This window comes from Microcaecilia unicolor, chromosome 7, assembly GCF_901765095.1.
Source record: "Microcaecilia unicolor chromosome 7, aMicUni1.1, whole genome shotgun sequence".
In the NCBI taxonomy this organism is placed as follows: Eukaryota; Metazoa; Chordata; class Amphibia; order Gymnophiona; family Siphonopidae; genus Microcaecilia; species Microcaecilia unicolor.
The window spans coordinates 49,702,595-49,728,345 of record NC_044037.1 but is presented as its reverse complement, the minus strand read 5'-3'; the positions used below and the strand labels follow the sequence as shown (position 1 = coordinate 49,728,345).

Here is a 25,751-nt window from a genome sequence, read left to right as displayed (position 1 = left end):
GAGGGGAGGGCAGTGGACCTCTTTGGCTGGTGGAGCTTGGGCATGTTCGCAGCAAAGGTAACATTTTTAATGTGGCAGCAGTGGCAGTGGGGAGAGCAGAGAGGAAAGGAGTAGCCCCTTCAGTCTACCCCCCCCCCCCAAAGATGGACTGCTGGCTACACTCTTGGCCTGCAGGGCTGATTTTTAGAATTACTAATAAGTTTAACAGGATAGATCACAAATTGCATGTCTTAGACTGCTATCCCGACTTGTATTTTTATATTTAATATTATTATTATTATTATTTATGACTTTATAGTGCAAACCAGATATACTCAGCACTGTACAAAATCATATGAAGGGCAGTGCTATAAAGAGGAACCTATATTTAGGATCTAAAAGGTGCCTACCTTGAGCCTTATCTATAAAGGAAAGTAGGCACCTTCTTCCTTTCTAGAATACTGTAGATATTCATATATGCACACAAGGCTGGTGTTGGGGGGGGGGGGGGGGGAGGCAGTTGCTCTAGGCTCCATAGCTCCAGGCGACCCCATGGTCCAGGCATCTCTTCCCCTTCTCCCCACCATAGTCCCATCACCTCCTCCCTTCCTGATCTTCTTTAAAAATGTATTTCCTTCTCAAAGGGGCTCCGGTGCAGCAGCCATTCTCACAAATCTGCCTGCGACTGCCCTGAAGCGTTCCCTCTCTGCAGCGATCTTCCTCTTCTGATGTAATTTCCTGTTCCTGCCAGGGTGGATTGCAGCAGAGAGGGAAAGCTTCAGGACAGCCAGAGGCAGCTTGTAAGGATGGCTGCATTGCTGGGCCTCTTTGAGAAGGGAAATACAAATTTTAAAGCAGACCACAAGGCCTAACTATGCACCCACCCATGATCTGCCCAGACTGTGCCCAAATACATATGCCCATATGTACTATGCGCCATTGTATTTAGACACCATTTTATGGTCTTCTATATAGCCAAAACATTATCATTTGCAAGTATATGTTCACACATGTTTACATATATGCTAGTATTCTTGTCATTTACATGTGTTCTTGGTGCCAACATGTGGGCACCTTCCTTATGGAATTATTCCCAAAATGTACAGTCCCTACTCCTTGGAGTTATCAGTCTAGTGAAGGAAGTCAGAAAACACAAGGAAAACAATTAAGAGTTAGGACAGCTAAGAAGATAGATGGGATCAAACAGAGTGACAACTGATTATCACATATGCTGTTTGGGGTCTGGAAATATTTGAATAGTTAATAAGTTGTTGCTGATCAGCCTTCACTAGTACAGCATGAAGTAGGTACAGAATTCTTTCTGGACAAAAATAAATGAGGGGTTTTGAGTTAAAACAGTGAGGCCATGGCTGGGAAGCATTAAACCGGGTGGGTTATAGGCGGGTTGAAAGGAGAGAGCAACTTTAAGTGAGTAAAAACACAAGGCTCCTTTAAATCTAAAAGATTATAGCTAATGAAATGGATAGGTGTGATTCTACTTCTTGGTAAAGAGTTGAGTAATATTATACTCTGAGACGCCAAACAAACGCCTAGAATCATTTGCATTTAAATTTAGTTTAATACTGTTGTTTGTAATTCTAAATAATTCACTGTAAAAGATGAGGACATGGGATAATGTTTAAAGTTTCATGGGAAGGGTGTAACTAAGAGAAGACACCATTTAAAACAGGCAAAAAAAAGAGAGCTTTGGTTACTGCACCCCCCCACCCCCAAAAAAAACTATATGTGAAAAACTTCAGGTGCGATTGGGTGTAAAAAAAAAAAAAGAACTTTGGTTACTGCCCCCCCCCCCCCCAAAAAAAAAAAAACTATATGTGAAACCAGGCAGGAACAACCATAGTTCATCCGCTTCCCATGCAGACCCTGAAGCAGCTAAAGCTTGTAAGTACAGCGAAATGCTGGCCATCGTCGGTCAGGGATGAGGAAGTCATGTTAACAGAATTTTGGGACTGTGCATACGAATGACCGCCGGAGAGCTAAGTGATTTGTCCTTTCAACTTTTTTTGAATTTATATGTGAAGAGTTGTGAGACACTTAGCAGCAACCCACACCAGGATATTGATATTAATAGACATCGTTCTGAGGACTAATAGGATGTTTCTCATTATTTTTCCTCTTTTTTGTTTTTGTGATCATTTATGATATTGGGAAGGTTTTTTGCCCATGATGAGGAGCGGATCCTCTTAAGACCAAGAGATTGGCCAACAGGATCACCTGTTGCTTAGGAGATCGATTGATCCGAGCACCTTGAGGCTTTTTCTTCCCAAATATCTTAAATGACATTTTGATATTGTATATTTTCCTTTTCATGATGCTGTGGGAGTTTTGAATGCTAGTATATGTGAAAAAGAGCAGGTGGGATTGGGTGTTTGAAGAATATAGTGGAAAGATTTCAAAGCAAAAATGGTGCCATTGTCTAATGGAGGAGCAGCTTAATGGTTAGTGCAGGGGCCTAAAAAACAAGAGAACTGGATTCAATTCCCACTGCAGCTCCTTGTGACTCTAGGAAAGTCATTTAACCCTCCACTGCCCCAGGTACAAAATAAGTATCTAATATGTATACCACAGAAAGGTGGTATATGGATTTATTTGGATTTTTGCTCACACCTTTTTCAGTAGGTAGCTCAAGGTGAGTTACATTCTGATACACTGGGTATTTCCCTGTCCCTGGAGGGCTCACACTCTTAAGTTTGTACCTGAGGCAATGGAGGGTTAAGTGCCCCCATTGTGCCCCAAATCACAGGGAGCAGCAGTGGGATTTAAACCAGCCACTTCTGGATGTCAAGACTGGTGCTCTAACCACTAGGCCACTCCTCCACTCCACTAGGTTATGCCTCCACATGAACATGAGAGACATCAGGTACCTTCTACTATCACTTAAATCTACAGTATTCCAGAAGTTTATAAACAAAAGCTGAATTTGTCTTTAAGCTAAATTGGTAAAACTGATACATGGAAATTCTTCTTCAGCAATGTTCCCTCTAAGCTGTGAGGGAGTCCTCCAAAAGTATTTCTGCTAGTGGAGAGTGGTGCTTCAATATCATAGTAACCCTTGTTTACTCCTCAATCAGGGTCACTGGCTAAGCTCCCCAGTACCAGGATTCACAAAACAGATTGTACTTAAGATGAGCTGGGCGCAGGCCATGACCAAAGAAAATCTCTGGTAGGCTGAAGGGTATTCTCACCCTGGGGGATGCAAGAGTCCACTTTCAAATAACGACTAGCAGTCTCAATAGGTAAATTTCAAACTTTCTTTTACTGGATTAACTCAAACCAACAAACAGTTCATAAACCAACTGTCATTCTTTCAATTCAAGAACATAAGAGGTCAAAGTCACATCCAATCAATGTCCATTATAGGTGTCCCATCCCAGAATAGGCATCATCTGGCTGGCTGGCAAAGTCCCAGGAGTGGGGTTCCTCCATACCCACTTCCCTCCCACCTGGGGTGTCTTTTTCCACCAGGGTCTTCTCATGGTTACCTGCAAAGGAGAACCAACCCAGATCCCTTCTGTCCCTTGGCAGAGGTTTCAACAACCAGCCACATCAAAGTCCACCTGCTCAGCTCCAGGACCTCACCCCCTCAGTATTCAGGGGCTTGGTGGAGGTAAGGCAACCAAAGACCCCAATCCACTATTCACAGTCCCTTTTAGCCATTCTTCTGCCCTTCCTCCACCAGGACAGATTTACCAGCCCCATTACCATATGGACCCCCAGAAAATCCTCCTATGTCCTGCCTATAGCAGAGGCATTTTTCTGGGGGAAGGGTCACAATATGTTCTCAATTGCTAGGGACAGGCAGGTTCCCTGGAGACCTGCAGATATTGCCTGTTCCTTGCTATAGAAAATCTGATACTAAAATATCACCTCCTACCTCCACCAGCAGGAATATAGGTGGAGAACTCCCGCACAGATTAGAGGGGCATTGCTCTCCAGTAAAGATTTATTGATTTTTAACTGGGTGTGAGTAGCATTGGTGGTAGGGAAGGACCTCTGTGCCATGACAGAGTTGAAGAAGAAGCCAATGTATAGTGTTTGGCTAGTGAAAGGTTACACCAATGTTCCAATATCCCAGTATATCACATTTCCAGGATTATTCCAGTTTACAAAAGCTTCATAAAATCAGTATCATGTTTATCATGATAAGAGGTGTACTAGTGCAAACATACTGGACCCGATATTCAAAACTATTTAACCGGCTATATGGCACAACATAACCGGTTAGGTGCAAATATTCAGTGCTGAACCGGCTATGGTTGGCAGTTAAATGACAGGCCTATCTTTAACTGCTAAGCACTTAACCATTTAGTGCTGAATATTGGCTTAACTGGTTAAGTTTCCGCAGTCAAAAACGAAACTAAATAAATGCCAGTTACCAGGAACTGCCTGGCATTGAATATCCGGGTTTAATGCTAGCAACAGACAGCAAAAGCATCATCACCTGCTGTCGGCTGAATATCGGGGGGGATTGGTACTTGCCAACTCTTGCTTGATATTGTCTGACGGTGAAAACCCATCCTAGAACCAGTTTCCTATGAAACAGCTACTAGGATGCAAGCTGATTCCTGCTATGCCATGTAGCTGGTATCATTTATGGCATGAAGAAAGAAGAACCACCTCAAAGGTGGAGGTACACTGAGATCCTACGCATGAAAATGCACAAAGCAAGGAGTAGGAAAGGTAGGCTCTTCCAAAGAAGCCGGAGACGACGTATGTAGAAAGTCAAATCTTTATTCAATCGAAAACACTGACATACTTGACTCTGACTCGACACAGCTGTGTTTCGGCGTCAAAACACGCCTTCATCAGGAGTCTTATGAAATACAGTTTGTGGTATGTATTCAATAATCAACTGTATGATGATTGTAGTGTCAGATGTGACTATCATCCCAGACATGCATACAAGCACTCAATCAGCCTTTCACAGGGCCTACGTGAATGCCACAACATTCTGAATTTTTCCAAATGTTGTCAGCTGAGAATGGCTATTATTGGATATTATTTCCAATTATAGAGTGAAATCCTTGTCGGTGACATTGACTCTGTTTTTCACATATGGTGCTCCTATGGTGTTCATACTACTGCCAGCAAGAGCGTAAGCTTTTAAACATCGCTGAAAGTCTGATGGCAGTTTCTAAGTCCTTCAGTCATAATGGATTCAGAGAGAAACCTCACTGTTCAGGCTCAAATGAGGCATTAACTTTGCCTACCACGGTTGGTATTTCCAGATCAATGTTATCATGTTTCAGGTCTGCTAGGTGTTTGTATCTTTCTCCCCAGTTTTGCTCCAAGGCCGGGCCCCAGTTGGGAGCTGCTGCAGCACTCTTTACAATCCTCTGCAAAGAAAACAAAATCAGTAATTCCTTACGAGTCTTTAGAAAATGTGATTGCTGTTTGTTGAAAGCACTGAACATATGCCAGTAAAGTTTTCGAGAGAATGTGCCATGGGAAAGAGCTATTTACAAGAAGATAATAAAAATAACCACTGAAACTATGTGGTTATTGTGTCATCAAATCTCTAATAATCATCATTCTCAAATCTAAGTGTAGATTCTTGGAAAGAGTGGCTTTTTTAAATTCATCTTCCTCTACTTTTGGAAACTCGCATGAGTCTGGTGACTGACTGGATTTAGTAAGTGGATGGGATTTTGATATACCACCTTTCTATGGTTACAATCAAAGCAGTTTACTTATTATATACCGCTATTTTATTTTGTACCTGAGACAATGGAGGGTTAAGTGACTTGCCTAGAGACCCAAGGAGTTGCAGTGGGATTTGAAGCCTGTTCCACTGTTTCTCAGGCACCTGCACTATTAGGCTACTCTTTCACGCCACATATTGAGTGTGCTTTGAAGGAATTCCTTTCTAATCAAATATAATTAAGAGCTCTTTTTTCTGGCAGATGTTCATATGTCCCTGTCAGTGGCGTAGCCAAGGGTGGGCTGGGGTGGGCCCAGGCCCACCCACTTTAGGTTCAGGCCCACCAAGTAGCAGCACATCTATAATGTGGCTGGCAGGGACCCCAAGCCCCACCAGCCAAAAACTCCCAACAACTGTTTGCTGCTGGTGAAAATCTGCTATTTAAAAGGTATATGGGGGAGAGGGGATGTTTGAAAGACCATATGGCATGCAGGTGAAAGAAGGAGAAACCAAATCACTTGTAGGAGAAGGCGGAGTTCTGCCCACCCACCTTGGGTCCAGGCCCACTCAAACTTGGGTGTCTGGCTACGCCCCTGGTCCCTGTGATCACCTCACTTTCATATTTACTGCACATTTTAGTGCAGGAATGAGTGTGAGGGACACCTGCTTTCAGTCAAAAGTATCAGGTATTCAATTCTTAACATATTCTCATGAAAAATGGCTAGCAAACAGAGGCAGCAGGGAAGGCAGATAGTGGCATCAGCTCACTGAAAAAGATGTGCCAGCAAGGGTACCTGCACCAGGGCTGCTTGAGTTTGCCAGCTGGGGAGAGGAGATTCAAAAATAAAGGGAGAAAAAGTACATCAACATTAAAAATCATTGCTATTCAAATTTACTGTGTGAGTACATGGTGAGGAAGAAAGAATCATAATCATAGTCCCCTCACCTCTAATGACTGAGTGAGCATGTAGCTTCAAAAAGGACAGGCTGGTTTAATTAAGAAAATGAGCTATGGCTCTGAACAATGAGGCCCTTATTTTAGAAGCACTTCTACGTGTGAATGTCTAGAGACATATAATTGCTATTTGAGTACAGGGGCCATTCATATGTGGGGAAGATAGATTTCAAGGGGTGTGGGTTGGGCAGGGAGAGGGAGTGTTCTGGGTTAGCCTATAATACAGATGTGCATTCCCTAGGTCACATAAAGAATCCACATCTGTACGGAAAATGATAAAAAAACAGTATTTGCAGCTGCTCAAAGGCATGTATAAGTGCCTTCTGTAAATGGCAGCTGTATATCCTGACATTTGAGGCCCCCTGATCACCAACCCCAATGTGCAGACCCCCCCTTGACCATCCTCCTGACATCCAATTCCCCTTCTTCTTCAAGGCATCTGTCACATCGATGGCAGCACTCCATCTAATGCAGGGTCCCCATGTATTGCAGGCACCCTCCCTCTTGGTAATCTCCCCATTTTGGTTCCCCTGGAGCAAAGCCTGTCCAGTTGTGACACCCCACGTGGGCAACCACCAAATATGTGGCATCCTCAAGCCCAACCCCACCCCTAAGACTCAAATATAAAAAAAAACAGCAGCTCCTGCAACCCCACCTCCACCCTCATCCCTGAACCAATCCCCAGGTTTAGCTGGGAACCCTGAAGCCTAGTGGATTGGAAGAGATACCCACTCATTCTCACACTGATGATCTGGGGGCCCTCAACGGCCACCGAGACCTCTAGTGGTAATATGGTAGCCTGACCACTAGCGATAATAGCACAATATTACCACTAGAGGTCTAAGTGGCCATTTTGTATGCTCAGATAATTGAGGCGGGAGTGAATGGGCATCTCTCCTGCTCCACTAGATCTCAAGGACTCTTAGCAAGAGCAGAAAGTGGGTTGAAGGGGAAGTTGCTAGGAGTGCCATTTTCTATGTTTGAGCCTCGGGGGGGGGGGGGGGGGAGGGAGTTGTGCCTGGGAGAATGCTACTTGTTGGACAGTTGCCCACAGATGAGGAGCTTCATCTTGAGGGAGGTCACAGTCCTGGTGGTTTGCTGTGGGGAGTTGGCTATATGGGAGAGGACCTGGCATTTAGGAGAGAGCTATCATTGAGGGGTTGATCCAGCATAGGGAGAAGTGTTGTCATTGGAAGGGGGTTTGGCAATGGGAGACCTGACATCAACAAGGGGCTGAAGAAGCTAGGATTGTGGCTCTTTCCAGAGGAAGCAGTGATATCTATGGTTTTGTTCCTCACATGCAGTTTTCTAAAATCACTGTTTCTTCTGTATGTGGAGGGTCTTTAATGAAGCTCCACATTTGGAAGAGTCTCATGTAAAACAGTATGGGAATTCCCCAAATCCTGACCTGGACACTTGAATTTCCCTCTCCATGTACTATCTAAAATCTGCCTGCAGGTCAGCACAAAGCTTCATAGTTGAGTGAGTCTTTTCTTTACCTCAGACAGGGCCAGCTCAAGGCATGAGTCAGGTGGTGTGGTGTACTAGCTCAGAGCTCCAAAAATCTGCCTAACCAGCTCAGCCTTCACAGCAGTGAGAACGTGTTTTGCTCTTGCCACTGTGCTTTCTTTTCTGTATGATGTCCGGCACCGCTGTGGGTTTAAAAGTGGAAAACAGATACATTCTGTTCTCATGTTTAAAGCCAGGGGTGGTGCCAGCAACTGAGCATATAGAGCACAGCAGTAGGCAAACCAACATGATTCTGCTGCTATACTACTACTACTACTATTTAGCATTTTTATAGCGCTACAAGGGAGAAGGGAGGTGGCAGGGAGGACACGATGCCATCAGGAGAGTGGTGTGGTGGGACACGGAGGTGTCAATGCAGATAGGGAGGGGGGCACTAGAGCAACAGTTGGCTCAGGGTGCAACAAACCCCTGAGCCAGCATTGACTTCAGATCAGCCTCTATATGAATCTAAGCAAGTCGCATACCCTAGTTTACCCAATTAGAGCACTCCTGTTGCTCCATTACTTTCTTATATATGTAGTCTATTAGATTGTAAGCTCTTTGAGCAGGGACTGTCTTTCTTCTATGTTTGTGCAGCGCTGTGTACGCCTTGTAGCGCTATAGAAATGCTAAATAGTAGTAGTAGTAGTAGTAGTCCACACCATGAGGCTACCAAGGGATGTGTAATATATGTTTCAAATGTACTCAATTTTAATAGAGAATTTTTTAGCTTAAAGGTATTATAGGGTACACATTTAAATTAGCACGAAACTACAGGGCCCTTTTACCAACCGGTGGTAGGGCTAATGCTGGGGTAGCACACAGTGAACTGGCCTTACTGCCGGGCTCTCCCAGGAGCCCGGCAGTAGTTCTGGTTCCACTGCGTGCTGTTTCCGGGGCTAGAAAATAGCTTTTATTTTCTAGCACCGGTGGGCAGAGAGTAGGCATGCCTGGTGGTAATCGGGCAGCACCAAGCACTGCCTGATTACCACCAGAGCCCTCACTGCCTCTGTAAGGACTCCAGCAGTAAATGGCCGTGTGCCAAATTTTTAAGTAGCAGATGGCCATTTTCTGCTTCTGTTGGGAAAACGCCCTTTTACCTGCTCTAGTAAAAGGTGGCCTCAGCACATGGCAATCCAAATCCCACGCCACTGCGGGCCACCTTTTACCGCTGCTTGGTTAAAAGGGATCCCTCCCTACAGCTGCTTATGTGAATTATAGAAATGAATGCAGAAATACAAAATATGATGTAACGTTGAGAATCATGCTAGGCTGAAAACTGAAACATTATCTTAGATACTCGCCTGCCAAAGGTTTCCTTTAGTTTTGCAGATTTTTATTATAGCAAGGATGGGAATCCAGATGATGCAGAAGATAATCATACACCAGCCCAGGGCTTCTCCCCAGCTAGGATACTTTATATTATCATAGACGGGTGTTTCAAGTGTTGCCAGAGACCAGACTAAAATGAACTGTTAACAAAGACGTAAAGTTGACAAAATCAGACCTGTCTGAAGTGATTATAGCATGCATGAAACTGTGACTCAGACTTGTGAAGAAAATAGTATTAGTGTTTAGTTTTCTGGATAAACAATTAAACTAATTTCTATGGCTCTCTCTCTCTCCCTCTCTCTCTCTCAATCTCTCTCTCTCAATCTCTCTCTCTCTCTCTCTCTCTCTCTTTCTTTCTTTCTCTCTCTCTCTGCTCCTCCCAACCTAGAAATGGTAAGACCTGTCATTTGCCCAGAGGGGCTGATAAAACCTGTTTTTGATTTAAAGAAGCACAGGAACATCAAAGTACATATCTGCTATGGTAACCTGCAAGGCTGGATTTAGGTGGTGCAAGATTCTGGAGTAATTGTAAAAGCAGATTCCATCCTCAAAGGAGCCCTGTAACATAGCAAAATGGCACCTAACGTATTTCATTTCCAGAGCCTTTTCTCAGGTGCTATGTGCTGGTACACAATATCAATACCTTTTACCAGTGGCGTTCCTAGGGCGGCTGACACCTGGGGCGGATCGGCTATGCGCCCCCCCCCCCGGGTGCAGCACCCCCCCCCGGCAAAACGACACCTCCCCCCAGCGAAGCGACACCCCCCCGGGTGCATTTTTACCTGCTGGGGGGGGGGGGGGTGCCGCGCGCCTGGCGCATCGCTCGTTCCATGCTCCCTCTGCCCCGGAACAGGAAGTAACCTGTTCCGGGGCAGAGGAAGCACAGAATGAGCGGCGCCGACAGGCGCTTGGCACCCCACGAGTGGCGTGCACCAGGGGCGGACCGCACCCACCGCTCCCCCCTAGGAACGCCACTGCCTTTTACAGCTTGCCAGGAATGCTCAAATGCGACTAGCACCAGCAGAAGTAAAAGAAAAGAGCATCTTATGGCCTTAAGGCCTGTGAAAGGGCTCAGGGAAAGGAATAGGGGAGGGTCAATTAAATTCCAACAAACTACATAGGTGAATAAACATACATAAAGTGGTATTTATTAACAGACCAAAAAACAATATGGTTAAAACATCTTCTAAAACCAATAAAATACAAAAACAGATTGACTGATTCAATTACATACAGAAAAAGGTTTGCAATACACTTGACAATGTTGTCAGACTTGACATAGATCTGTGTTTTGGCAATAAATGCCTGCCGTAGAAGTCACAAGATCTAGCCAAGACTGTATGTGACTTGTTTATAGGCAGATATTGTCAATGAATTGGCACGTATTGAAAATTACCTTTCTCTACTGCTGAATTCATTCCACTCCCTCCTCACTCAATAATCAAAACCATTTAACCGTCCAGGAACAGCACCTGGCCAGTTAAATGGCACTTAACCGGCAATCCGGTGATATTCAGCGGGAATAACCGGCTATCCCCTGATGAATATTCCCAGTTAGTGACTAGGAGATAACTGGCTATATCGCACAATATAGCCAGCTATCTCCCAATATTAAAGGCATAACCGGCTATTGTAAGTGGCCATATTGGGCCATATAACCCTAGAACGCATATTGGGGGCCTTTTAGGCCCCCATGCTTACATTTTTGCTATTATCTGCAAAATTACTTTAGTTAGAATTTTGAAACTCAAGGTATTACTCAAGTATGTCATTGTTGATAATATCCAGTTGTTCATATAATTTTTTTTCATAGGCATTATGGTGTAACAATGCTTGTTTGGTGAAAACTACATCTGTACGAATTGGGGGCCTTTTAGGCCCCCGCTGTTTTTATCATGTTCTCAGAAGTGTTTGTGTCTCAAGTTACTTTATTTGTACTCAGTAATGCTGGTGGAGGGGCCAGGGTGTGGATAATAACATGTGAGGATGTCATGTGATTTTTGGAGGGAGTGATAATGCCATGACATCACCTCAGGTCCTCTGAACACTGAGGACAGTATACACTGTGAGCTAATTGCTGAAGGACCTGTGATAAGATAAGCTGTTGAGAGGAAATTTGTTTCATTTTCTAACATCTAGTCAGCAATGGCACAGTCTTCCTCCAAGTGTCTGACTGACCAAGAGATTGAAGCGATTATGTTTCAAAGCGATGATGAAAGTGAACTATCTTTGTCTGATGAAGAATATCTGCCACCAGCTAATCAAACATCCTCATCCAGTGATTCTTCTAATGATGAAGAAGTGAATCTAGTGGATCCTCAAGAAGTGATAAGTAGAACATCCAAAACGAATGTTTTTTGGGACAGTAATCCTACATTAGTCGGACGTACTCCAATACACAATATTGTGAGACAGGCTCAAGGAGCTGTGGGAAGTCCCAGTTACTTTACCCCTAAAGATGTATTCTGTACTTATTTTTCTGACAATATTGCAGAAGAGGTCCTATTATGTTCAAACCTAGAAGGAAGACGTATCGCTTCAGCAAAAAATAAGTCCTGGAAAAATATCTCAAAAGAGGAACTTTATGCATATATTGGACTTTTCCTGCTGGCAGGGAGTCAAAAATCGTATGATGTCCCAATACGAGAATTATTTCTGGACCCACTTTCTGATCCACACTATAAGGCGACAATGTCAGTGGGCAGATATGAGGAAATTAGAAGGATCATTCGCTTTGATGATAAGCGAACTCGTGCAGCGAGGTTTGAAACAGACAAATTAGCCCCTATCAGTTATATCTGGAACATATTTATCAAAAATTGCACAAAACTTTACAATCCTAGTACTAATGTTACTGTAGATGAGCAACTTGTACCGTTCAGAGGACGCTGCAAATTCATACAATACATGCCCAGCAAGCCAGCCAAGTACGGTATAAAAATTTTCTGGATGTGTGATTCTGCAAATTATTATGGCATAAATGGCATAATCTACTGTGGCAAAGAGGTTGGTGCACCAGTACAGAAGGATCTGGGGTCTGAAATAGTCAAAAACTCTTGCTGTTCCAATATTCAATTCAGGTAGAAACATCACCATGGACAATTATTTCACCAATGTTGAACTAGGCAATTTTATGCTTGCAAAAGCTATTACACTTGTTGGTACTATAAAGCAAAACAGACGAGAAATTCCAGCAGCACTCAAACACAATCGTCAGCGAGCACTTTATGAGAGTGTCTTTGGATTCAATAACAAAGCGACTTTGGTATCTTACAAGGCAAAGAAGGAGAAATCTGTAATTTTACTCAGTACCATGCATCACAATTGCAGTGTTGACAGCAATAACCAAAAATTGAAACCAGAAATCATCCTGCATTACAATGCAACAAAAGGAGGTGTAGATAAAATGGATGAGATGGTGGGAGAATATTCGTGTAAGAGGCAAACAAAACGATGGCCTGTAGTACTATTTTCAAATATGCTTGATGTAGCAGCCCTAAATTCATTCATTATTTATACAGAAACTCATCCTGAATTTCATGCACAGAGGAAGGACAGGAGACGCTTATTCTTGAAGGACCTTTGTCATGAACTTGTAATACCTCACATGATAGAGCGAAGCGACTTGAAATGCTTGCCAAAGAAAACTAAAGAAGCAATGAAACGGTGTGGCGTACAGTTTCAGATTACTCCAGAGCCAGGAGAAAGAAAACGAAAGCGTTGTTTCATGTGTCCAAGAAACATAGAGAGGAAAACTGAGCGATATTGTTCCACTTGCAAGGAAACTGTTTGCAAAGAACACTCTTCTGAAAAAATAACATGTCAGAATTGTTTGGAAGACTAATATAATAGAAAAGAAAGTTAGAATAAAAATGTAGCTGCAGCTAGTTTGCTATAGATTTCTATGCATTTTTGTGTGTTTTCATGTCTTTGCGTGAAATTTGGGAAAAAAAGATTTTTTGGTGTTTTCTGTGAAAAATTATAATTAAAATGTTGGGAGAGTAACGTGATGGGCTGAGGGAAGAGGTCGCATTCCTTTTCACTCTCGGGTTCTCCCTCCCTCGAACCCTCCACAAACTGGATTGACTTGCTGAAAAACGAAGGAACGCAATCGGAAACAAACTTAAGACACATGGACTCTTATATCATCCGCGAAACTAGAGCGATGACGGGGAAAACAACAAAAAAAGAGCCAGAGAAGCAGCGAGGGGTCGGCGAAAACAAGATGGCGCCGAGTCCAGCGTCAGATTCGGCGCCAAGGTTCCACCAGGCTCAACTCGAACAGCTCACAGAGGCGGTAAAGTCCGCTTTGGAACCGCAACTAACCCAGATTGCTGAAAGGCTAACAAGCGTAGAAACGAAACTTGGTGAAACAACAAAAAGAACGGGCGAACTTGAAGCACGTGTGTCGGAAGCAGAGGACGCCGCAGTTAGCGCTGTGGCGTCGTTGCAAGAGCTACAAAAAGAATTGAAAGCACAGGCAATGAAAATGGATGATCTTGAAAATAGATCTCGAAGATCCAACTTGAGACTTATAGGTGTCCCGGAGTCGATACCGGATCGGGCTCTGGCGGAACAATTAGAACGCTGGTTAAAATCAGAATTTGCCCTTTCTGACAGCATGGGACCACTCTGCCTGGAAAGAGCTCACAGACTGGGGAAAAGACTTAATAATGGAACTCGACCAAGAGCAGTGATTGTTAAAGTACATAATTTTGTACATAAAGAAGAAATTCTAAGGGGAGCACGATTAAAATGGGATTCCTTAAACTTGAATGGAGTTAGTATTAAAGTGTTCCAAGACTATTCTCAGGCGTTACAGGAACGCAGGAAAGCTTTTACCCCGATTTGCAGACAACTTGCAGTGAGGAACCAATGGTTTTTGCTACTATATCCAGCACAATTAAAAATCAACATGGACGGCATCTGGAGATCCTTGGCTCTCCAAAAGAAGCTCAAGAAGCACTTCAATTCCAGGATCATAAAAACTCTGAACAGGGGGGAAACAACAGTTGAAGAACATAACATAACTCTTTGAGAGCTAGAAACTCAGTAATCTAAAGTTAAGTCTCAGTTGGACGCCAGAACGTTGGCTGAATAGCCAAATGTTGAATAGTAAGTACTATATGAAGTGATTTACAGCGCTGTGTTTTTCCTGCAGAGAGAGGTGAACAAGTTTGAACTGTGAGATACTATATATGGCAAGTGTGGAGGGGGGAGGGAGGAGACCCTACCATCGTTGACTCAGCACACCTGATCTAAGATAAGAGAGGGGAGTGCAAGGTTGGAGTCAAGGGGGATAGGGGGGGAGGGGGGAGGGGGGGAGGGGAGGGGGGGGCGGGAGAGAGGGGGGGATGGGAGGGAAAGTAAAGTGCAAGACTTTCTGGGACACATATAGAGAACAACACTCTGGTGGACACATAGAAAGGGGAAGGGCAACAGAACAGGTCACTGGAGCCATGTGGTCAGATAGGAAGGAACACGGGTGGAGCTGGGCCCCGGGGTTCCTCACAAAAAAAAAAATTTCACCGCTACACGACAACTGGACATAGTAATGACTAAGCACAATTTAGTTCGGTTCCTCATTTGGAATGTGGGAGGTATTTCATCCCCAATCAAAAGAACAAAAATTCTAGCAGCCCTTAAAAAACATAGAGCGGATGTAGCCTGCTTGCAGGAAACCCGTCTCAATACAGAAGAACATCAGAAACTGAAGCGGGCGTGGGTAGGAGAAGTTCATGCGATTCCAGCTGAGGGGAGGAGTAAAGGAATAGCTATTCTGATCCGCAAGGGATTAGTGGCCAAATCGGAAGTTATAGAAAGAGATTCTCAGGGGAGATATCTGATGATTCATCTATGGATTCAACATCGAGAATATATGCTGGTAGCACTGTATGGGCCAAATCTATTTGACAAATCATTCTATGAGCGGGTGGCCCAACGATGTCTCATTCGCAGAGCTCTCCCCCTAATTATAGTGGGAGACTTTAACCTCGTAGCAGATCCAACATTAGATTGCTCAGCACCTAGACGGGCCAACAGGGGAGGAATGAGATCGAGAGCCCTTCCACAATTCATGCAATCACTAAATTTGGTGGATGCGTGGCGGACTCTTCATCCAGACTCACGAGACTATACTCACTTGTCACGGGCACATGGCAGCTGGTCCAGGATAGATTACATCCTTGTAGATCAAAACATGTTTCATATGGTAGCAGACGCAGTAATAGGGCCAGAAGAGGTCTCAGATCACGCGATGACATGGATAGACTTGACAGATCCAGAATCATTTGGAGTCGGGGCGGGTTGGCGCTTTCCAACATACTTAGCCGCAGACACTGAATTCAAACGTTATATTCAAGATAGCTGGGAGGAGTATGAAAAATTTAATGCAGCCCACAAAAGCCAGCCATCCTTGTTTTGGCAAGCAGCTAAAGCAGTATTAAGAGGGGCAATTATAGCATTCACAGCTAAAAGAGAAAGGCGAATCACTAGAGCAATCACCAACCTAGAAAAAAGACTCCAAAAAGCAAAGCGCAGGTATATTAATAATCCCAATACATTCTTCAAAGAGCAAATGCAGTCAGCAAGAATAGCGTTAGATACCCTCCTACAGGACCGAGCCTCTAGGGCATTAATACGTAGGAAATATCGGTTACAACGCTTTGGGAACAAATCGGGAGGCATGTTAGCACGTGTAATAAAAACTTGGGGAGGAAGCAGAGTAATAATGGCGGTCAAGGACAAGGAGGGCCATATTCAAAACCAAAGAGACAAGGTAGCGAAGGTGTTTCGAGATTTTTATCAAGACTTATACTCTACGCCAATGCCCCACTCTACAGACTCTATTAATCAGTATCTAGAGCGGGCAGGGCTAACCAAGCTAGGAGAGATAGAGTTAGAGGAACTTAATTCACCAATAACAGGGAAGGAACTACAAGACATAATTAAAACGTTGCCTAAACATTCGGCTCCGGGGCCTGATGGGTTCTCTAGTGCATTCTACCAAATATTAAACCAGCAAATAATAAGACCTCTGCTCTCATATTATGAAGAGGTGGTGGAACTTGGAGAATTCCCAATCTACGCTAATGAAGCGTTAATCACATTACTTTTAAAGCCAGGAAGAAAGGAAACACAGGCAGACTCCTATAGGCCCATATCACTAATCAATGTGGATACAAAAATCATGGCCAAGCTTCTAGCAAACAGAATTCAGAGAGTGTTACCGACATTAATAGAACCAGAACAAGTGGGTTTTGTACGAAATAGGCACTCCGCAGTAAATGTGAGGCGTCTACTCATGGCAATGGGACAATGTAGTTGTACAGAAACAAAGGCAATCTTGGTGAGTCTGGATGCCGAGAAGGCGTTCGACAGAGTGGAATGGGAGTACATGTTTGCAGTGCTACAACACATAGGTGTCAAGGGATGGGCATACCAGGCAATTCAATCATTATACTCGGGCCCCACAGCTGCAGTACTGATCAATGGCACAAGAACAGCACAATTTTCTATAGCAAGAGGCACGAGGCAGGGCTGTCCATTATCTCCGGCCCTCTTCCTCCTCTCGATAGAACCACTGCTGAGGAGCCTGAAACGAGAGGGGGAGATAGCTGGGGTAGAGGTGGGGGGAGAGACTGTGAAAGCATTAGCGTTTGCAGACGACTTATTGATAATGACCTCAAAACCAACAACGTCACTGAGTGTGCTGATAAACAGGGTCTCCCAATTTGGTAAACTTTCAGGCTTTAAAGTCAATTTAGAGAAATCTAGTGTTATGCACATTCAGACCAGCCCCGATGATATGCAGAGATTTAAATTCCCATTACGCAGAGCGGCAGGAACCATCAAATATCTGGGGGTGCAGATCCCGAGCGATTTATCCCAACTCTATAATCTGAATATTCAAAAACTGCTGACTGAAACAGCAACAAGGCTGGGTCATTGGCAGGGGCTACCTCTCTCTCTCACGGGACGCATAGCGTTGTATAACATGATGATAGTTCCACGCTGGCTATATATCTTTCAAGTTTTGCCATTGTACCTTTCTAGTAAAGATGAAAAGCAGTTGAATGTAATGCTAAGAAAATACCTCTGGCAGGGGAGAAGACCGCGACTGCCTCAGACAGTGATGGAGATACCAAAAGAATATGGGGGAATGGGAGTGCTGAGTATGCGGCAAATGACGGTGGCCTGTGCAATGAGACACATCAATGACTGGTTCCGTAATACATCAGATTTTTCAGCGACTCAAATGGAGAAAAACTTATTAAAACCCCTTCACTTCAGTAGTGCCCTTCATGGATTGGGTAAGAGAACATTCCCAGTTTTGACGGCTACTAACATTCTACAGACTGCGCAAAAAACCTGGAAGTGGATTTGCAGAATGCATCAATTCTCTTATAAAACTACTCCATACTTGACACTGAAGGGGAATCCAGACTTTCCTCCAGGAGATTTATACACGGTGTTTAAACGCTGGGAAGACCAAGAAATAATTTATCTTCAACAAATACTAACAGAGGAAGGGAAACTAAAATCATCTACAGATCTTCAAAGGTCAAAGCTGATAACTCCGAAAGATTATTTTCATTATTGGCAGTTACAACATTATGTGTCTAGCCTGGAATGGGAAGACTTAACAGAAGATGTCCAAGTGGAAGTGGCGGAGGCATTCTCATTCAACTCTCAACAGAAAGTGCCTTTGAAATACCATCACAGACACATCAAAGATCATAAACTGGAATTGGACTATGATAAATACGCTGGGGAATGGGAGAGTGACTTGAATATCACAGTAACGTCTGACATGTTCAAAAGACATGTCCTGACAATCCAGCGATCCTCCTTACTATCAGCACATTGGGAGATGCAATATCGATTTGCCCTCAGACTACACATTCCCCCACGGCGAGCGTTTCACATGGGAGCCTCCCCAGATGGAGAATGCCCCAAGTGTGGGAAGGAGGGAGCGACTTTGGGGCATATGTTCTGGCGCTGTGCACAGGTGGAGGAATTTTGGAAGAAAATTTTGAGCCAAGTCTCTAAATTGTGGGCTATAGACTGGCGATATTCCCCGTTGCTGCTATTTGGTAATCCTGAGGTGAAAGCCCCGGTTCCAGGAGGTTGCATTGCATTCATAAACCGGGCCATAGTCATAGCGAAGGCATCAATTCTGGTGGATTGGCTCTCTCCAGATGGTCCCTCAGTACAGGTGTGGAGAATGAAAATGGTGACTTTAATGCGTTTGGAAAGACAGATGTGCCAAGGCAGGCCAGAATCAGACTTGCAGCAATTCTTAAAGAAATGGAACCCATTTATACAGACATTACCACATGCTTCAAAGAGCTACCTGTTGAACTTCTAGTGACTACAGCTTGTATTCAGACTGTCGGAAAGTATCCTAGATCTTGAAGGGAAGGGAGGGTAGGGAGGGAGGGTTTGATAACTAGGAAAGGCAGGAGAAAGGGGTTAATTACGGATTAAAGAGTTACACTATGGTTCATTGTGGAATGTGAAGCGAAACTTGATAATTCCATGATATAAGATTGTTTATTACTATACGTTCTGAAATAGTATGTGTGGTCTCTGTTAATATCAACTACAATGAATATAAACAGATTTAAAGTAGAGGGATAAGAAACGGGGGTGGGGTGTCCGGGGATAAAAGAAATTTCATTGACTGTGAATTGCTGACTGATGTTCTTGTACTAGATTAGTGTTCAAGTTGATGTTTTCTGTTTATATGTACTGACCTTTCAGTCAATAAAAAAGATTTAAATATAATTAAAATGTTGTCCACTATTCATATTTTATTGAGCAATTTTGAAATAAACTTGTGAAAGTTATTTAAGTGTGTTTTTCTACATTATGTGCATGGGGGCCTAAAAGGCCCCCATGACGTTAATATGCTGGAATATCTTTGGCTGGTTTATACTTAACTGGCTATCTCCAAATATTAATATAGTCAGTTACGTTTAAACCAGCCAAAAAATAAACCGGATATTCAATGCCAGTCACCAGAAATGGCCCGGCATTGATCATTCAAGTTGACCACCAACTGCGGGAGTTAGCCGGGCTCCCTCTCACAGTCTGACTATCGGCCCCATTCAATCTTCCTATATTTTTTTCATTTCTAGGTTGTAAACCACTTAGAAGAAAATGTTTGATGGATGGTATATCGAATGTTATTAAACTTGAAACTTGAAAAAGGCAGAACAATCTTCAAGGGTTAACAAACAGACAAGCATTGTGATTCTAAACCAACTTCTCCTTTTTTTGCTTTGATTCTGTGCAAATGCTCAGCATTTGCTAGTCTGCATCAGAGGGGGTGAGACCTGCAAATGCTGAGCCCACACACACAGGCTTTAAGGTCCCACACTGTTCTTTACTTTTACGTCTGTTAGAGATCCAGGAGGATAGTGGCAGTGGCAGCTGGATCAGAAACAAGAACAGTGTGGAAAAGAAAATAAGGAAGGATACTGGGCCAAGGAGACAAAGAATAAAGGGAGAAGTGAAGGGGGAAATGATCTGAAGGTGCTGGGGCAGGGCAAAGGAAAGAACAGGAAGATTCTGACATTGGGGAAAGGGTGGAAGGGAAGAGAAGGGAAAAATGTTCGAGCGGGAGGGAGATGATATGACAGGGAGAGATTTTTGCTGGCGCATATGAGAATGAAAAATATTTGGAGTTTTCAGTCTCAACTTGATGTGTGGCGGTGTAGGCTATGTTTACAATAAGGAAAGCAGCAAAAAAATCTGTGCGCACAGTTGCTAGGCATGTGCACTCCCTTTCTGACCTGTGTGAGTGTGCACACATTCACAGCGTAGAGGGAACACTGCTGCTGGAAGGGGGGAAAGGAAGCAAAGAGAGAGGGAAAGTGCTGGACATGGCGAAGAAAAGAGAGGGAGAGATTCTGGGCAGATTGAAGTGAGGAGGAGATGCTGGACATGGATAGAGAGAGGGAAGACTAAGGGGAGATGGTGGATATAGAGGGGAAAAAGTAAGAGAGTGTGATGTTCTGTTAGGCAAGGATGGAAAAGTAAAGAGAGGGGGGAGTAAGGAAAGAGATGGTGGAAGGAAGAGATGCTGGGCAGGTGTGAAGAGAGGAGAAGATGTTTGACCTGGATGGGGGTAGAGAGAGGGAGGAGAAAGGGGAGATACTGGATGTAGTTGGGGAAGGGAAGGTAGGCATGGATGGAGGAGGGAAGAAAGAGGAAAGATGCTGGACATATATGGGGGAGGGAAGTGAGGAAGAGATGTTGGGCAGAGAGGGAAAATGTAAGAGATGGAGAGATTCTGAGGGTAGGAGGGGTAGGAAATAAGAGAAAGGAAAGTTGCTGGACAGTAGAAGGGAAGAGAGGAGAGGTGCTGGATATGGTTGGGGATTCTTATGTTTTCAGTTCAGTTTTCTCTGCACATTTGTATTTCAATTTGTGGTTCCTTATTTTGAATTTGGTGAGGCTCTACCATGTTCTGCACATTTGACTGAGGTGAGTTATTCAGCTGATATGTAGTTTCTGTTTAGAGAATCCTGCTTATTCTATTTTCTCAATAAGACGTGTTGGTATTGTAATGAAAGAGGCTATTAGAGCCAAAAGAGCATCCTTCAAAGAATGAAAAAAAGGATCTGAATGAAGAAAATAAGAAGCAACATAAACAGTGTCAAGCTAAATGAAAAGCACTGATAAAGAAAAGAGAATATGAAGAAAAACTTGCTGTGGAGACAAAAACTCAAAGTAACAACTTTTTCAGGTACATCAGAAACAGAAAGCCTGTGAGGGAATTCATGGGATCGTTAGGTCATGAAGAAGGCAAAGGGGCATTCAGGGAGGACATGGCCATAGCGGAGAGATTAAATTAATTCTTTGCTTGGTCTTTATGGTAGAAGTTGTAAGAGATCTATCTGTATAGGAAATGGTTTTTCAAGGGTGAGGATGTGGAGGAAGTGAAAGAAATATTGGTGAACTGGATGATGTAATGAGCCACATTGACAAGTTAAAGAGTGATAAATCCCCTGGACCAGATGGCATACACCCCAGGGTACTGACAGAACTTAAGCATGAAATTGCATTATAAAGAGTAAAATTACGAAACACGTAGACAAACATGGTTTAATGGGACAGAGTCAGCATAGGTTCAGCCAAGGGAAGTCTTGCCTCACCAATTTGCTTCATTTTTTGTAAATAAAAATATGGATAAAGGTGAGTTGGTTGATGTAGTGTATCTAGATTTTCAGAAAGTTTTGACAAAGTTCCTCATGAGAGACTCCTGAGAAAATTAAAAAATCATGAGATAGAAGGCACTGTCCTTCTGTGGATTAAGAATTGGTTATTGGACAGAAAACAGAAGGTAGGGTTAAATGGCCATTTTTTTCAATGGAGGAGTGTGACTAGTGGAGTGCCATAGGGATCTGTACTGGGACCAGTGCTATTAATATATTTATTAATGATCTAGGAAATGGAATGATCAGATTAAACAAAACTATTCAAAGTTGTCAAAACACATGCGGATTGAGAAAAGTTTCTGGAATACCTTAGGAAACTGGAAGACTGGGTATCCAAATGGCAGATGAAATTTATGTGGACAAATGCAAAGTGTTGCACATTGAGAAGAATAATCTGAATCATAGTTATTTGATGCTAGGATCTAGCTTAGGAGTCAGCACTCATGAAAAAGATCTAGGTGTCATTCTAGACAATATGCTGACATCTTTTGTCAGTGTGCTGCAGCAGCCCAAAAAGCAAACAGGATGCTAGGAATTATTAGGGATGCAAAATAAGACCAATAATATTATATTACTCTGTATGCTCCATGGTGCAACCTCACCTTGAGTATTGCATTCAGTTCTGGTCGCTGTATCTCAAAAAGATATAGCAGAATTAAAAATGGTTCAAAAAGAGCGACCAAAATGATAAAAGGGATGGAACTCCTCCACATAGGAAGAAAGGCTAAAGAAATTAGGGCTTTTCAGCTTGAAAAAGAGACGGCCGAGGGGGGATATAAAATCCTAAGTGGTGTAGAATGGGTAGAAGTGAATCGATTTTTTCACTCTTTCAGAAAGTACAAAGACCAGGGGACACTCAATGAAATTACATGGAAATACTTTTAAAACAAATAGGAGGAATTATTTTTTTCGTTCAGAGAATAGTTAATCTCTGGAACTCGCTGCCAGAGGATACAGTAACAGCAATTAGCGTATCTTAAAAAAGGTTTGGACAAGTTCCTGGAGGAAAATTCCATAGTCTGTTATTGAGATGAACATGGGGAAGCTACTGATTGCCCCAGGATTGGTAGCATGGAATGTTGCTACTAATTGGGTTTCTGCCAGGTAGTTGTGACCTGGATTGGCTACAGTTGGAAGCAGGATACTGGGCTAGATGGACCATTGGTCTGACCCATTATGGCTATTCTTATGTTCTTATGGACTGGTGTAATATTTGCAATGCTGCCTTTTCATATACTCTGCAGCTGGATGAAGGGGGGTATGGCTACTATGGGGGAAGATCCAAGGAAAGTCACCCCAGCCCTTAAAGTTGGCCCTGTATGTGAGTACCAGCACCTTTTTTCTAACCCTTTAGAGGGTTGGGTTTTTTTTTTGCTGTTTTCTCAGCAACCGCTTGGAATTTCAACATGACATTTTACAGCTTTATTTGTTGTTACTATCTACGTTTATGTGCTGAGTGGAATGAGATTATCTCTACACATGACAAAATTACAGACTTTGTAGTGTGACCAACCATTGATTTTCACGCATTAAAAAATGTTTGCACTGTAAAACTACTATTATTTGAAAAAACGGGGAACCACCATACGGTTAATGATGTCACAGTGACATAGACTTTTTATAATCAATACAGTAGAAGTCCAAAATCTGGACTGTTCTGGGTTCGGATCAGTCCAGATTTTTGGATTTTCCAGATTCCGAGGCAGCCTTTCTGCATCACTCTCCCAGCCCCTCCTCCCCATGGCTACTCCTCCCCCTTCTTTCCCTCCTTCCCTGCACAATCCAGTGCCTTTTCCCCTACTCCCGACCCTGCCTGCTTGCTCCCTCTCTAACCTCAAGTCCTGAAGTCTTTGCAGTACTAGTGGGGTTTGTTATAACTACGCACATACATTTTAAGAATGCCCCCATTCCGCCCATGACCATCCCATTTTTGTTCCCCCTTTTCCACATGTATATTTCGATTAAATCTAACTAGTACCAATAATTGCTTGATAAACCAATTATTGGCACTAATTATCTCATTATTCAATGAAATTGTGCACGTAAATTGGATGCACACCGAAATTTATATGCACAATGTTTAGCAACTTTTAAAGAATTTGAGGTGTTAATGTATTTTTTTGATATCCCCAATGCTATTAACTTACTATTAATACCACTGGGGTAATGACAAACCAGCAGGCTCTCCACCATAACCAGAAACAAAAATTCTTCTTCCCAAGCATCATTTCTATATCTTGAATGAATCGGTTTCCACCTGTAGACAAACAGTTAAGCTGAGTATTTTAAGCAATGACCATATTTTTTCTTCATTTGTATTTAAATGCCTTCTAATTACTAACAACTCCCTTAAAATGAAGCAGGTACATTTCTGAGGTTTTAACTGAAAATAAGAACTGTTAGTTATGATCACTTGTAAACATTTGGAGAGGGCAGTTTTCAAAATCTTATCACATAACAAGCACGACCACCTTAAACCTTATGTCAAACAGGGCCTCTCTATAGTCGATGACCTAATGAAGATTATAATCCAATTCATTACTCAAGAACCTTCATGCAATACCATAATGTATTCTTCTTTACATGTATGTACGCACATGGTATATATATATATATATACCATGATCTGTTCCATATATGTTATGTTCCATGTATGTTATCATGTATGTATGCACCTTAACGCAATACCATTTGTAACTCTACTCGGAAATGGCAACCGTCTTTACGGCAAATGTAAGCCACATTGAGCCTGCAAACTGGTGGGAAAATGTGGGATACATATGCTACAAATAAAAAAAATAAATACTTCCAACCAGCTAGAAAGAGGATGACTTGACTATAATTTTTTTGGGGGAGAGGGGTAAAACTTTTCCCTATGCAGGGCTGCTATAGTTACTTGCTAAAAAAACCAAAATGGGTACTTTGGGAGGTAGGCTTGAGTTAGGTGAGAAAACTATGTTCGTATATTGAGGGGTCCTTTTACTGAGCTGTGGTAAAAAGTGGCCCGGGGTATTGTACTCTCTTTTGGATGTGTGCTAGGCCAGTTTTTACTGCATCTGGGGAAAAGGGCTTTTTTTCAATGGGCATGGAAGACGGCCTGCAGTAAAACTGACACCAGTGCGTGCCTATTTACGGCTGGAGTCCTTAATACTGCCCTTTGATCTAGAGATAAGGGCTCATACGCTACACGTGCAGTGACTGGTTGGCATGTGCCAACTGCCAAATAACTCAGAAATGCCATATGCGATAGGAAATTAACAAATAATTTGTCCAGGTGTTATGGCACACGCCAAATCCAAAATTACCGCCAGGGGTTCACACTATCCTGGCGGTAGTCTCGTTTTGGTGCATGCCGCATGTGTGTAGAGCCAACCACGTCTTTGTAAAAGGGCCCCTAAATTTTCAAATACACGCAGTAGAGTTTTCTCAAAACAACCAAAAAGGAGGAATAAAACCTCACGAAGCCGTGAGAAGTAAAAAGAAGACAGTGAGGTAAATCCAAAGAGGATAACAAAGAAGTCTTTATTGAAGATATTTAAAAACCAACCGGACACAGCCGTGTTTCGGCCCGAAGGCCTGCCTCAGGGTCTTGGTAATATCAATGATGAGACCTCTTGAACTGTTGATCTTCAGACTTCGGGTCGTTTTTTTAAGTATCTTCAATAAAGACTTCTTGGTTATCCTCCTTGGATTTACCTCACTGTAGAGTTTTTCTCTTCATAACAATATGGTAACTAATGAAAATTGGTTACTTGCTGGTCTGTGTGGTACAAAGTAGTATTTTTGAGGACATTTAAGATCCGATAAGCAATCTCTTACTACCCTAAAAGACTCTCTCAGAATCATACTTTTTTTCTTGGCTCATAAGGACCTATTGTTATTACTTACCAGCAAACAAAAATACATATCTTTTGTTAGCATGGATTTAGTTCATTAGTGCATCTTAAAAAATTAATGCACTTAAAATCTATTTAATGTGTATCAACCTATAAATTAAGGGGAATGGGACTTGATATACTACCTTTCTATGGTTTTTGAAATTATATTCAAAGTGGTTTAAATAGTATATGCAGGTACTTATTTGTAC

At 42.8% G+C, this 25,751-nt stretch overlaps 1 protein-coding gene across 1 annotated transcript in view; it reads right to left on the bottom strand.

The window, feature by feature from the left end:
* Nucleotides 1–4,606: 4,606 nt before the first annotated feature.
* The window catches only part of LOC115474101 (sodium- and chloride-dependent neutral and basic amino acid transporter B(0+)-like), a 72,640-nt gene continuing 51,495 nt past the window's right edge, over nt 4,607–25,751 (bottom strand). The window contains exons 12-14 of the mRNA XM_030209428.1: nt 23,812–23,921; nt 9,410–9,577; nt 4,607–5,336 (exon numbers count right to left, since the gene is read on the bottom strand). Of these exons, the coding sequence (XP_030065288.1) occupies nt 5,172–5,336; nt 9,410–9,577; nt 23,812–23,921 (443 nt within the window). The 3' untranslated portion in view covers nt 4,607–5,171. The remainder of the gene's footprint in view (nt 5,337–9,409; nt 9,578–23,811; nt 23,922–25,751) is intronic.